Source organism: Pelodiscus sinensis, chromosome 1 (assembly GCF_052426305.1).
Source record: "Pelodiscus sinensis isolate ZL-2025 chromosome 1, ASM5242630v1, whole genome shotgun sequence".
Lineage (NCBI taxonomy): Eukaryota > Metazoa > Chordata > Testudines > Trionychidae > Pelodiscus > Pelodiscus sinensis.
Genome location: NC_143052.1, coordinates 143,613,250 through 143,627,467, shown reverse-complemented (window position 1 = coordinate 143,627,467; position 14,218 = coordinate 143,613,250). Strand labels below are relative to the sequence as shown.

General features: G+C 53.0%; 1 protein-coding gene across 2 annotated transcripts; it reads right to left on the bottom strand.

Moving 5' to 3' along the window:
• Positions 1 to 1,211: 1,211 nt before the first annotated feature.
• NOP2 (NOP2 nucleolar protein) lies at positions 1,212 to 13,338 on the bottom strand. 2 transcript variants are annotated; one of them, XM_075904166.2, is made up of 17 exons: positions 13,187 to 13,338; positions 11,208 to 11,320; positions 11,005 to 11,050; positions 10,736 to 10,839; positions 9,137 to 9,411; positions 8,799 to 8,842; positions 7,272 to 7,429; positions 6,382 to 6,581; positions 4,453 to 4,542; positions 4,075 to 4,162; positions 3,830 to 3,970; positions 3,450 to 3,589; positions 3,142 to 3,231; positions 2,655 to 2,777; positions 2,468 to 2,565; positions 2,246 to 2,376; positions 1,212 to 2,120 (listed from the first exon to the last, which is right to left on the bottom strand). In XM_075904166.2, the coding sequence occupies exons 2-17, from the start codon at positions 11,311 to 11,313 to the stop codon at positions 1,897 to 1,899; spliced, it is 2,058 nt and encodes a 685-aa protein (XP_075760281.2). In that variant the 5' UTR covers positions 11,314 to 11,320; positions 13,187 to 13,338; the 3' UTR covers positions 1,212 to 1,896. The 2 variants fall into 2 exon arrangements, with proteins under 2 accessions (XP_075760281.2, XP_006124226.3); XM_006124164.5 differs by lacking the exon at positions 13,187 to 13,338 and adding an exon at positions 12,930 to 13,084.
• Positions 13,339 to 14,218: the final 880 nt, after the last annotated feature.

The following is a 14,218-nucleotide window of genomic DNA, read 5'->3' as shown; positions in this document are numbered from 1 at the left end:
CTCGGAGGCCCCCAACCCTGCTCAGACTCCCTCAGATCTGCTGCCCCCTGAAACAGGAGCATGAACTGCACTGCACCTGGCTCCATAGCCATTGACCTATTGCAACCTACCCCCTCTTGCCCTCTGACCTGTAACCCCTGACCTCCCTCAGCCCCAACCCAGCCCCTTGCTCCCCAGTGCCTAACACCCTTTAACCTCCGACTCCTACAGCCCATGCCATCAACCTCTTGCCCCACGACCCCACCACACCCTCACCCAATACCCCTTTGGCCCCACCCTCACTCCCCAGAGTGAGGCTGCCCCCTCCAGGAAGCATGGCTGTTACTGCTGCATGGGCAGAGGGAGCGGCTGTTGGCAGTGCACCCCCTCCTTCCCCAAGCACGTGTTGTGCCACCATGGGTAGAGGCAGATGGGGGGGGAGAAGACAGCAGAGCCCCTGCTGGGCCACCACCTTACTCGGATGAGAGAGAGGGGAGGGAGGCGGCTCCTACTCTGCCTCTTCCTGCTGCCACCTCAGCACTGCTGGGCAAAATCAGCTGCCAGAGCTGAAGCTGGCTGCTGTGCGGCGGTGAGCCACAACAAACAGCCGGCTTCAGCTCTGGCAGCCACTGTGGCCCAGCAGCGCAGCCTTGGTCTATGGCCTGGCAGCTGGGAACCTCTAGTCTAAGGCTCAGTATGTGGGGAAGGGGAGGAAGAAACTTTAGATATTGATGGATTTTATTTCATCACCCACTGTCAGGTCAGTCCTTCCCACTAGATGGAGACTTGGGCAGGGACTCACCAAAAGCTGCACAGCTAGGCAGTCGCAGAGCTAGGAATTAAGTACAGGGCTCCTGGACACTAGACCCAGGCAGGAGAGAGACTTCACTACAGCTGTGCAAGAGAGGGGCCTCGCAGCCTTCTCTATGCTCATCAATGCAGAAAAAAAAGTTTATTAGTAAAGCTGCCTCCAAAACAAGGCCTGCTCATTGCTCAACTGGGAGAAACTGGCTCCTCTCCCCTCCTCAGGCACAAGCTCATTGCAGGGCTACTTGCAGAAAAGGTTGACAGGCACTTGGAGGAGGACAGCTGCCTGGCTCTATGCTCAACTGGGAGAAACTGGCTCCTCTCCCCTCCTCAGGCACAAGCTCATTGCAGGGCTACTTGCAGAAAAGGTTGACAGGCACTTGGAGGAGGACAGCTGCCTGGCTCTATGCAAAGGTGAGTAGTTGTCCAGCAGAAGCATCTCCCTCCCATCCTTTGCTGGCCCTACAGCAGTGGGGGAGCGGAGGAGGCAAACGAACCAAGCTGTCCAACACGGACTACAGGGTAGCCCCACCGCTGGCCCAGGAGAGAAAGGGGCACGAGGAAAGGATTTGGGGTGGGCAACAGCCAATGGGAAGCGGGAAGAGTGTTAGAATAAGGGCAGGACACCAAGCAAAGAGGCACAGGAGGGAGACTGAGGTGGGGACAGAACAATAGAAGGCAAATGGGGAGGGAGAGGCCACAGTGGCCTCTACTGCAGCACAAGAACAAGTGGCAACTGCTGAACATTTGCGGCTGGATCCAGCTACAGGCATTGAGCTGAAATAAATCTCTGCCTTAGATGCACACAGGGTGGGAGAGATTTTGATCAAGTTTAAAATCTTTAATGAATCAGCATCTATCAATCCAGTCCCCCAACCAAAGGGGGGCGGGAGGGGCACAGTGAATTGCCAGAATAAAACACAGCTCCCTCACAAGGGGCAATGGCAGTCCCAGACACACGCTGCTGAAGCAGTCATCTGCATGAGATGGGGGCAACAACACTCCAGGGATGGAAGCAGGAGAGTCCCTCGCCTTTGGCTTTCCAGGAGAACAGCCCGTCCCTACAATTCTCACGGAACCAGACAGCAAAGCCCAGAGAGCCAGTCCATCTTAGTGTCCACTCCGGGGCTGCTTTCTGGCACGTGGCCGAGCTCCGAGACGCCGCACTGAGGGCCTCTTGTGCCTTTGCACAGAAGCTCCCTTGGAAGGGGGATGCTGCTTCTTACGCCCTGTGGTGACTTTCAACCTCTCAAGCTTCTTCCTTTTAAGCGGTGGCTCTGCAGCGACTTCTGGAGCAGACTCTGGCCTTGCTGTTTCCACAGGAGACTCCTCATCTAGAAGAAGAAAAGAGTCAGACAGGAAAGAGCAGAAGATGCTGTGGTGAGCTGCGTGGATGGGGAGGACCAGCCAGCAGTGCACACGAGCAAGGTAGTGTAGTGCAGCTCTGGAAGTAGGTTACCCTTTAGCATTTTGGGGATCACATTGGAGAACTTCTTGAGTTTGGCAATGAAAAACCCATCCATGTTGTGGGTGTGCGGGTAGAAACGCCGTGTGAGTTTGAGGGATGGGTGGAAGCGACGATCCTTGAACCTGGGGGTGAGAAAAGAGGAAATACGAGTTTCCCTAAATTCAGAGGCTATAATCAGAACAAGCTTCCCCCCTCCCCAGAAACTCAACACACCTGGTGAATCCTTCCTTGCCAAAGTCCAGCCCCGTGGGCACCAAGCGAACATTGCGTTTCTTCAGTGCATAATCCACAACCCACTCGTTCTCTTCCACCTGCCATGGACCAAGCAATACTGCGTGACTCTGTGCAGACGCCAACTGAGCTCATGCTGCACCTGGGCGAGCACTCACAGGGAACTCACCAGGATGGAGCAGGTACAGTACACAACGTAGCCCCCTGTCTCCGAGGCAGCATTGACCGAGTCGATAGCACTGAGAAGCAGCTCCTTCTGCAGATGAGCACAACGCAGCATGTCCTTCTCGTCCTGAGACAGACAGACAGAGGGGTTAGCACGCTAGAGTGGGGCTGGCCCACTTCTTCCCCAGACCTAGCCCCCGGCATCCTCTGTGCTTGCTGTGAACGGAGGTGGGATCAGAGCAAGAGCCGCCAGTGGGAAGATGGCAGGACTCAGGGGAGCTTCTACCTCTTAAATCTGGTCCCAGAGAGCATGTGTGATGGAAGCAGGTATCTCTATTCCAGGCAACTTGGTGCAAGGACAAGAGTCCAGAAGCCCTTCTCCTCCAGGATCTGCAGGCAAGCTGGCTTCTCGTGCCGTGCTGTGCCCTAAGCCACGTGTCACCCAACCTCCTACTCACCGTCTCCCAAGCTGCCCTGCCCAGGCTGCTCACCTTGTTGGTTTTGACAGCGGGGTCCTTGGAGATGACACCAGTGCCACTGCAGGGAGCATCAAGCAGGACACGGTCAAACCCACCCAGCACCTAGAAGAGGGAGGAGAAAGATGTCTTGGCCTCCATTTCATGGACACGACAGCAGGACCTCAGAAAAGGAGGTTGGGGGGAGGGCAGAAAAATGCGCCCCCACATGTATTCCTTTCTTGTGAGTCACCACCCACTGCGCCCAGTCAAAGAGAGAGTCGCCGGAGTCCATAAAGCCTCGTGGCACTCAGAGAAAGCATGAAACTCCCCCTGCTGCAGACCTTGGGGAACTGGCGTCCATCGCAGTGGCTCAAGACAGCGTTGGTGACCCCCAGACGGTGCAGGTTCCCCACCACGCTGCGTAGCCGCTCAGCATTGCTGTCATTGGCCAGGATCACACCTGTGTTCTTCATCAGCTGAGCTGCCAGGGCACAAAGCAGTCACATCAAGACCCAGAGAACATGCAGCACCCCCACTGCCAATTAGCAGGACGAATAAAATCCCCCCCTCCCTTCTACCAGGCAACCATCCCCCATGTCCTCCTATTTCCCTGCCCCCCAGGCATCCCCACAGATCTCTTTCACCCAGGCTCTCTTCCCAAACTCCAGAGCTTTCGTCTCTCCTGCTCATTCCCCCCACTCCCAAGCCTCCAGCGAGGTACCTATGTAGCTGGTTTTGCCTCCTGGGGCACAGCACATGTCCAGGACGCGTTCGTTTTCTTGGGGGGCCAGAGCCATGACAGGGAGGAGGCTGGAAGCTCCTTGTAGCATGTAGTGTCCAGCCAGGTACTCAGGGGTGGCACCTTGGAGGGGTGGGGGGGGATGAAGAACAGAACCATGAGAAGAGAAGCAGCTAAGCAAATGAGTCAGTCAGCTCAAGCCTGTGAAGCCAGAGTCAGTGTCTCACCGATGGGCACAGAGGAGTCGTAGACAACAAGCCCAGTTTTCGACCATTTCCCCAGGGGGTCGAGATTCACACCACGGTTAATCAGAGCCTGAAAGATGAAGTGACAGGGTCAGACTGTTGCTCCCTAACTGGGACAGAGGTTGAGGGGAGAGATGTAAAATCCTGTTTAATTAGCTAACCGGTTAAATGTAACCTTCAAGATTAAATGGGGATGGCCAGGGGCTGCTCCAGCCCCCGTGCAGAGCTGCTAGCTCTGTCTGCATGGGGGTCAGCAGAGCCGGCAGTCCCATGTGGAGGCCCAGGGGGGCTGCTCCCCCAGGACTGGTTAACCATTACTCATTAACATCCCTGGTTGAAGGACCACGATGCTTTGCTCACCTGTGCTAGGTCTCGTCGCCGTGTTTTCAACGTGTTGGTACGAAGCGTCATAGGGCGAGGAACTTCATTAGATTCCAAGAAGTTGACAAGCTGGAGACGGAATCAGAACTTAGGGCCGGAAGGCATATTCAGAAGATCACCTAGTCTGTTTTCCTGTACATCTCAGGCCACCAGCACCTCCTAGGGCTGGCACGCTACACCCAACAGCCAAAGTTAGAGTGAAGTCCTACAATTCTCAGGAAACTAGGCTACTCCGTGGTACAGGCAGAGAACAGGAGGGACCAAGAGGCACTAATGCTGGAGGATTGTGCAACAGCAGTGAAACAATTAGGGGAGACATACCCAGATAAACCCAGCAAATGACCGGCACCCACATGCTGCAGAGGAAGGCAACCCTGCCCCCACGGTGCAGGGCACTGCCAATCTGACCTGGGGAAAAACTCCCTCCCAAACTTCCATAAGGTGAGACCAAGAGTATGTAGCAAGAACCAATCAGTTAAGCACCAGAGACAATATCGATGTCACCTCTGAGCCCTAGCACATCCCAGCCACAGCTGCAGCTCTCGGATGTTTCAGAGGAAGGCAAGAGAACCCAGAATACATTGCCAGGAGGGCAGCCCTCCCTGATCCCTGCACGTGGCCAGCTGAAATCCTGAAGTATGAGAGTTTAGAAATATCTGTCACGAACCAGGAGGTCCCTCCAAGACTTCTGAGCTTTACACTGCACCATTATCATTCCAGGGATCAATTTCTCTCCCATTTCCCCCCACATCTTCTAGAGTCTGTTGCAGAACCTCCCTCCTCTAATGGTTAGAAACCTCCTTCTAACTTCCGCCTGAATCTGTTCATGGCCAGTTTCTATCCATTTGTTCTTGGGCTAACACTGTTTTTCAGCTTACATAGTTCTGCACCCTCCCTGGGGTCTACCACCATGTACCTGTACAGTGCAATCAGGTCGCCTCTAGGCCTTTGCTAACAAGCCAAACTCTTCAGCTCTCCCCTCCTAAGACAGGCCCCTTCTTAAACTCTTCTTTTCAGAACACAGGTGACCAGAACGGAACACAATGTGCCAGACGAGGTCTCACCAGTTCCTTGTATAAGGGCATTACCATTTCTCTGTCGTCACTGGAAGTGCCTTACCAGACACACTGGGATTGCATTTGCCTTTTTTCACAGCCACAGCACACTGGCAGTTCAGTCACTGGCGAGCTACCCTACTGTCTCTCCACTCCTCTATTGCTTTCCAGCCCCCAGCTTGTAGCCAAAATTCATATTCAACCATATGTGCATGAACTTGCATTCTGTATTAAAGTTCATCCTACTTCTAGGACTCCAGTTTTTAAGGTCATCCCGTTCCTGTAAAATATTCTGACCCTCCTCTGTGGTGACCATATCTCCCATCTTTATCTTCAGCAAATGTCATTGGCACTCTGTGCCCCTACCAGTTAACCAGAACCTGTAGGCAAGTGATGCCTGGCAGTTAACTTTCCCATCCCTAGTACTTCCCTTATTTTAAAAGGAAAATCAGTTCTCTTCTCAAAGAAGGAAAATTGGGCTAGGCTGGCATGATCTGCCTTTGCTAAGCTCAATGTTGCATTAAATCCCTTTGACCATTTCCCACCAGTTTTAATTGTTTTCTTCACAGTTTGCTCTAGTCTAGAGCCCTGCGTGCTACTGAGGTCAGACTACAAGGTCTGTAATCACCCAGCTCTCTCTCTCCCCCCTTTCTAACCACACGAGTGGTAGCTATTCTCCAGGAGAAGCAGCAGAGAAAAGAGAATGTGATAGAGAGCATGATAGAGAACAGGGGAAGGAGGCAAGGAATGGGGTCCATATCTGGGACGCGGGCAGGCAGATGGGTGAACACCGAGCAACCGCTGTGGATGTAGCCTGGGTGAATGCAGAGGCAGACCTAGGCGGGGCTCATACCTCAGGGAGAGGGAAGAGATCCATGAGTTTCTTAAGCAAGAAGTCACTGTAGGAATAGTAGGCAGCAAGGTCATGGCGCAGCAGCGCAAGGTACTCCTGCCGGGCGCGCCCCACCTCCCGCTTCGCCTTGAAGTCCTGCAGCACCTCCACATTGTCCTTGATACGCTGATGAATGAGTTGCAGGTCAGGCAGCTCAGCAGGTAAAGGGACAGTTAAGGAATCAGGAAAAAGTCTCACAACCCTAGGCATTGCTCAAATGTGAATAGCGTGTGTATACCATGGCATGCAATGCACAGGCACCTCTGCTGCATGGTTTTCAGGCTGCATGTACGGAGTCACAAATGCCTCTTCTGCACAAGTGTCTAACCGGTGACACGCTGGAGTGTTCTAGGCCAGTGTTTCTCAACCAGTGGTACGAGTTCCCTTAGGGTTACTCAAGAGAAGTTGGTGGGGAGGGGCCGGGGACGGGACGTCGACAACTGAAATTTGGAGAAAACTGAATTTTTGTTTTAAGTTTTTCCGCACTTTATAATTTTTGTACTTTTTACGCCCAAAAATTTCATCACCCACCCGGCTACAATTAAGTTGTTTAAACAAATGTGTTGCAATGGTAGAAAAAAAAAATTGTCTGAAAACTGTAGGTACTGGGGGTATTTATAATTTTTGTTCTTTTGAAAAAGGGATACTTTATAAAAGAAGGTTGAGAAACCCTGTAATCTAGTCCAACGCAGTGCGATCTAACGCATGTGGGTGGTAAGGCTCCTGTGATACACTAGTGCAGCCTATCAAAACCAATACACCTCTGCTGCGCAACACGGTTCCGTGCAAGAGTGAGAGCTCAGATATGCCATGGAGACAGCCCATGTGCACCATACACAGCAGAAGGATATTCTCTCTCTCCACTTCTTCACCACTGGGCAACACAAACTGCTCATCTGGCTCCATATTGAGCTGAAGGTCCGCATCCTCCTCTTCCTTCTGCCCCTTGCTTGGGCTGCTCACCCGCTCCTCCTCCTCCTCTTCACTGTCATCCTCGCTAAGACTGTCCCTGAGCCCAAGAGAGGGAAGAGTTAGTACAGAAACCTCCCATGCTCTCCCTCCCCCCATGCAAGGAGAGAAGTGCCACAGCTGGAATCCTGTGGCCACTTCTGGTACCCACAATTCGAGAAGGATGGTGATAAATTGTAGAGGACTCAGAGAAGAGCCATGAGAATGGGAAGGGTTAGAGAGACCCATGGTCTAGTGATTGGTAAGCTAAATACATAGACCCAAGAGCTCAAAGAGAAAGCTAATGGGTGACTTGAGTCTATACACACCTACAGGTGGAACAAATATTTGACAATGGGCTCTTCAACCTAGCCGAGAAAGGCATAACACAATCCAATGGCTGAGATTTGAGGCCAGACAAATCGAGGTTGGAAATAAGGAGTACATTTTCCAATGGTGAAAATAATTACCCATTGGAACAATGTACCAAGGGTCCTGCCAGATTCTTCCCTACCAGCAAGATTGGATTTTTGTCTAAGGAACATGCTCTAAGAATTATTTGGGAGAAGGTCTCTGACCTGTGTTAGCACAGGCCAGTGGGCTAGATCAGTGGTCACCAACCAGTAGATCTACTGGTAGATCTTGGGAGTCTGACATGCGATCCTGACTGGTTTGGCCCAGAGGCTATCAAATGCCAGCACAGCAGCTGCCCATCCCCCACTGCTGTGCACCTCCTGCCCTTTGCCTTGGAACTGACCCCCACCCCTTCTTGCTGGGCAGGGCAGGATGAGGAGGGAGCACTGGGGGGGGGGGGGGAGAACCCTGACCTGCAGTCTGCCTCCAAAGAACGTGTGTGTGTGTGTGGGGGGGGGGCACAACAGAGCTTAGGATGGAGGGAGTTTGCTGGCTACTTTTGAGAGCAGTGCAGGGCTAGATCGGGGTGAGCCTGCCTTAGCCCCACTACACCCCCTGTGGTAAGCAGTGTCCAGCTGGAGCCTGCATCCTGAACCTTTACCCCAGACATAAACCCCCTCCTGCAGCCCAAGCCCCTGCCCCAGGCTCATAGCCCCTCACACTCAAAATCTCTTAACCCAAGACTGGAAACTGCACCTCAATCCTCTGACCCTGCCTGATGAAAGGGAAGGATGGGGGAGGGAGGGAGGATGGAGTGGGCAGGGGTGGGTACTCAGAGAAGGGACACACAGGAAGTGGGACAAGGGTATTTGGGTTTGAGGTAGATCCTGGACTGCGCTTAAATTCAAAAAAGTGATCTAGTGCTTAAAAAGGTTGGAGACCACGGGGCTAGATGATCACAGTGGTCCTTCCTGGCTCTGGAATCCAGGCAGAGTAGAAATGTGGTGGCATGGAAGACACAGCCTCACCCCAGCCCAGGAGAGAATCTGCTGGCCTCCAGCTTCCGAAACCCTCACCTGCCAGACTTCTGCTTCCGGGCAGCTTGTTCGATGGGCAGCAGCTAAAAGTCATGGGAGAGTTAAGAGATACTGGCATCATATGGCAACTCTCTGCCACCCCCATCTATGCCCCTGTAAAACCCACTAACTCTGGGAGATAACACAAGCCCGGGTCCAGGTATAGAAAACACCTCCATTCTTGGGGTCTCTCTCCCATGGGAATAAAGCCTCAACTTTTTCCATACACCCCAGGTCTCCTCCATTTGCAGGATTAGGACCTGGTACCTGAGCCCCACACAATCCCCAGCTGGGGATATCTCCAGTGTTTACTAGCCATGGAAGTCAAGGGTTCCTACCTCCTCTTCCTCAGAGGACGAGGCTCCATAATCATCCACCATCTCCTCATCGCTCCCGTCATCTCCCATGCTCTCCCAGGCATCCGCACCCCCCTCTCCCTCACTGCCACTGGACTCCAAATGCTCCTCTTCATAATCCTCAGCAGGCTGTGATCGCTTGGCAGGAGTCAGTGGGAGTGAGCTGCTGTCACTGCCGCCAAGCTGAGGGTATCCAGAGGCTCTTGCCCCTGGCCTCCTTAGTTTTCCTCCCTCCTGTGGGGATGGCTGCTCTGCAGCTACAGGTGGAAGAAAAGGTTAATGATTCACAACCCTCAAAACCACCTCGTCCTGTCCCATGCAAAAGGAGATGGCTGGAAATTATGCACCCTAACTTCTAGCTTCCTGTAGCTAACACTGGTTACATGTTGTTGCCTTCTCCCTTTTTCTAAGAGGAGAAAGCCTTTTTGTAACATACAGCATGGTGAGAGTTTTAGTAGTGAAGGCTGGTCACAGAAGCATGTTTTACACTTGCAATGGAAAACGGTGCAGCTTACAGTAGTTAAAGAAAGACAGGCGGCACTGGATTGAGACTCTGCAGATCTGGGTTCAATTCCTCACACCATCATACACTGTGTCTGGGAACCTGTCTCATTGCCAAGATGAGCGGTGTCAGTATTTACGTTCTTCTCATCTGCCTGGCTTGCAATGTCGGAGTCAGGGAGCGCCTTTCACACTTTGTGATGCGTTAAACATAACAAGCTTGTGATTTTGCTTAGGTCTTTTAGGTAGGTTTAAGCTGCACCTAGTGTTCCTGCCAGCCCAGTGTCAAGTAACAATAGCCGTGTGTATACTGCTGCAGCACTAGTAGAGACTCAGACCCACATTCCAGTATGTACCCAGGAGGGCGGGCAGGCAGACTCTTGGGGGGCTAACCTGAGCCACTGCCTGTGCTGCAATGTTTGTACCGTTATTACTGACAAGCAAGACTAACTCTAGCCTGTCTTCCTGGGCTGGGAGGTTCACTTGCAGCTGCAGGATAGATACAGGCATTCCCATAAATACAATCTTCTTATTCTCATTATTAAGTGGTTCTCAGAGTCTGTGAAAATCTCTCTTCACTTTTGAACTAGGCCCTCCAAAATTTCCAGATCCTTCAGTGATCTTTTAAGTATCCCGAGCCCAGGTTATTGTGCATCCTGAGGTCCAGGATGGCGACCGCTGCATTGGAAGCTGTATACTATGGAGAATCAGGATAGAAAGCAGAAAAGAGTCTGATACTGTCCCAGTGGCCAGGATTACTGAAGAGACGCAATTTTAAACATTTAGGTTTTACAAATTTAATTTGAGCCAAGTCCCTTCTTAGTCCTGTGCAACGCATGCGTTGGAAGCCCTAGCTAGGATGCCCACAGTACGCTGGATGTCAGGTGAGGGCAGCAGAAAGAGAGGTCCATTCTTTGACAGGACACAAGCTATGCCAGACTCCTACTCTGCTCACAGCTGGGGATGAAAGTGAGGAGAATGGTATTAAAACACTCCGAGAAGAATTAGAGCAAAAAGCGTAGACCAACCAGAACTCTTCCACTAGGGAAATAATGAGCAGACAACTTGTTAAACACACACCCAGGCTGGTGCCATCCATCTCCCCCTCATCTGTTGCCTTTTTTAGCTGAAGCAGATTCCTCCTTGCTTGGGCTTTTCCTGATCCCATTCGCCTCTTTGCAGCCCTGAAAACACATGGAAAAAACGAACACAAGAATAAATGAACTGATAAACCCTTTTACACCAGAAAGCCTAACAACTCCCTCTGACTTGGACCTGCCAGATTGCAACTAGTGTCCTGAATTTTATCCTCTTTAGAGCAGAATTCACTGGTGTACTTGTACACTCACCTTTTTCGTGCATGGCTGGATAATTTTTTCCCACTGCTATCAGTAGCTAGAAACAAAGATGACACAAAATCAAGGAACTGGTACCAGAAGGACAAAGAACAGGATGAGGTCCCTATTTAGGAGCCCATCCAGGTGTGATTGTATATGTAGGTGGGGGGTAGAGAGAGAAGTGCAGAAAATGGTAAAGAAACAAACACACTTACTTGGGGGAAGAAATTTGGCTAATTCTACCTCTGCTCCCTTCTGTTTGCGGGCTTTGCGCCCCGGGCCACGTTTCTCCTTCCTCAGTACATCAAGTTTGCGCCCCATGTTCACCCTGTGGGGTAAGTAATGGAAGAAGAATGAGGAAAACAAACAGAACAGACCTTCCTCCCACACACATTGCAAACTAGGGGGTGATTCCTTTAGGCAGGGGTAGGGTTAGGCCTGGGAGCTAGATCTGGCCCCCAGCTTGCCTTGATTCAGCTCCTGAGGCTCAAAGGTCCCTGCCAGCACTGGGGAGCTGGCATCTGTGCTCCAGCCCTGTGGCTGCCCAGTGGTCTCCCCATGGGGCTGGAGTGCCAGCATCGGCTTCTCCTGTGTGGAGGGAGCGCTTAGCCTCACGGGTTGCAGTCAGACAAGCCAGGGCTGGATTTGAACCACAGACTCTATCTGATGGGCAGGGGAGGGGAAGGAGGAAGTGGCAGCACAGCAAGGCACTGACTGAAGGCTTCTTCCCCACCAGGCTGACTGGCCGTAACTGTGGCCAATAGGAACAGCAGGGAGCGGGCGCATCCCTATGTGCATCCCCAGGGAGCTGCAGTAAGTAAGCGAACCCATCGCCAAGCCCTTCCAACCCTATTTCGCTCTTGCACCCTACCTCCTTCCCAGAACCCCACCCCATCTTCTGCCCAGACCTCATACTCCTCTCTGCTCCTGCACCTCACTTTCTCACCCAGCCCATTCTTACACCCTACCACCTTCCCAGACGCATCAATCCCCAGCCCACTCCTACACCATCCCTCCTGTCTAAACAGCATATCCCAAGCCTGCTTCCCACACATTGAACCCATTTTTGGCCCCACCCCAGAGCCTGGGAAGTCCTCAAAATCTACTAGCCCCAGAATGTGGAGAGTGTCTTTCTGCTTTTCAGTTGGGGGCCATGTCAATGAGGTGGTTTTTTCCCCTTGTTTCTCACTTTTGTGCAGCCTCTGACAGATGTCTCTGTGGTTCAGTGGTCTCTAACCCAAAGGGTTCCCCACTACTGCTTTAGGGCAGCAATTCTTCAGCCTGCCTGCCTCTGTGTCTAACACAATGGTTGTCAACCAGGGCTATGTTTCTCCCTGGGGGATACTTCAATTCATCTAGGTATTTGCCTAGTTTTACAACAGGCTACATAAAATCACTAGTGAAGTCAGTATAAATTAAGAATCCACAGTTATTTATTTATACTTCTTTATGGACTGTACACAGACATACAAGTATCAATGTTACATTCCCATTTTAACGCTAGATGATACAATGACAAATAGGGATGTGAAGGACTAGTTGACTATCCAATAAGCAAATGCTTATTTTGGATAGTTGACTAGTCACGTCCCCCATCTCACCCCTTGCTGCTTCTATCAGATAGAGGCAGGAAGGGGCAGGGGAAGAAGAGGGTACTTCAAAGCAGCAGTACCACTTGTAGCCTGGGGCCAGACCCAGGGGTCCACACAGCGCTGCTGCTTTGAAACGCTGCATGTAAGCCCACGGCCAGCTGGGATGTCCCCAATCTGCAGGTGGCATTTTCAAAGAGGGGAAGTTCCCAGTTGACCCCGTGTTCCCCATGGGGCTTTTGCCTCTGCGGGTAGCAACAGCCCCACACTTCAAAGGCCAAGGCGCCCTATCGACTAATCAAATGGTCGGTGCAAAAGGGACGGGCTATTCGCCTCGCCAGTTCTCACCATTTAACACCCTCCACACGCGGGCACCCTGGCTCGGACTTGGCCGGGAAGCCGCTTTTCAGTGCGGGGAGACTGGAGGGAGGCGGCAAACGAGCCCGCTGAAGGGGGCAGAGACCTACCCCCCCCCCCGGCGCGTTTCTGAGACCGCCGCTCGCCCCCCCCCGCGAGCGCCCCCCGGCGTAGCCCGCGCCTCGCGCCCTTCCTGCCGCCGCTGCCGCCTTCACCCGCCCGGCTCCAGGCCGCGGCCCGCCACCTACCTTCCGGCCCCACGTGCGCGCCGACAGCTCCTTCCGGGGACAGCTCCGCCTCGCAGTGCGCAGGCTCAGCCCCCCCCCCGCGCTGCGATTGGCCAGGCACCGCCCCTCCTGCCTCCCGCTCTTCGCACCGCCCCGCGCGCTGCCCCTGGCGGCGGCCCCCGCCCGTCCAGCTTGGGGCCGAGGCGAGCGCGAGCCGTTCCAGAGGGCCTCGGCCGGGCACTAGCGCGCGCCCCGGGCCCTGCAGCGGCGGGGAGGCGCTGTGCTTAGCCCCACGCAGCGCAGCAGCGGCGCTTACAGCTGCCCCAGGGCGATACAGACCAGGCCGGCGGGCAGGGCCCCCCCCCCCCGCTGTTCGATCATGGCACAAGCTCGCTTCAAGGCAGCCCTCAGCTTTCCCCAGGCTGCAGCGCTAAAGTCAATGACAGCGGCCTGTGGATACTCACGCCTGCTCCTCCCCTTAAGTGTAATGGAGGAGTAGCAGGCGTGTCTGCCACACACCCGGTTTGGCCCCGCAGCTGTTCTGAGTGCACACAAAGTAGCCCTTAGCTAGCTCACAGCACACAGCCCCTTCCGTTCCCACATTGGAAAGATAAGGAGTTAACCTAAAAATGTAGCCACGTTAGAAACAGAGCCAAGGTGATGCTGGCTAGGCCTATACTGACAACAGCATGTGACTTACACCCGGTTTCCTACACACTAGGATGAAAATAACCAGAGAGGGATGTAGGTGCAAGGCTTTCTGTGCCAATTTTCTTGCTGGCATTTTGGACAGTTCTACACTGCACTGAGACACCTGACTGAGGCTGCAGTGGTGTGGAAGCTAAGCTTTGGCACTCTCTTCCCTCCCTACCTCCTAGAGCAGCCAAACCCTCCACAGTGCAATGAAACAGGCTCTTAGGTTAGCAGATTCAGGCTAGGAGAGCAACAGGTTTTTAACTGCAGTTTAGACATTACCAATGCTGAGCTGTATGAATAGCTTCTTACCACCAGCTGATAAGTCAAAAAAAAAAAAAAAAATCAGGCAGCTTATTG

Excerpts from the sequence above, each read along its gene's own strand:
- NOP2 (XM_075904166.2), bottom strand. The coding sequence starts at position 11,313 with ATGGGGCGCAAACTTGATGTACTGAGGAAGGAGAAACGTGGCCCGGGG. Across the intron at positions 2,778-3,141 it reads CCGCTGTCAAAACCAACAAG|GACGAGAAGGACATGCTGCG; the intron begins GTGAGCAGCCTG and ends TGTCTGTCTCAG. Across the intron at positions 2,121-2,245 it reads GATCCCCAAAATGCTAAAGG|ATGAGGAGTCTCCTGTGGAA; the intron begins GTAACCTACTTC and ends TTCTTCTTCTAG.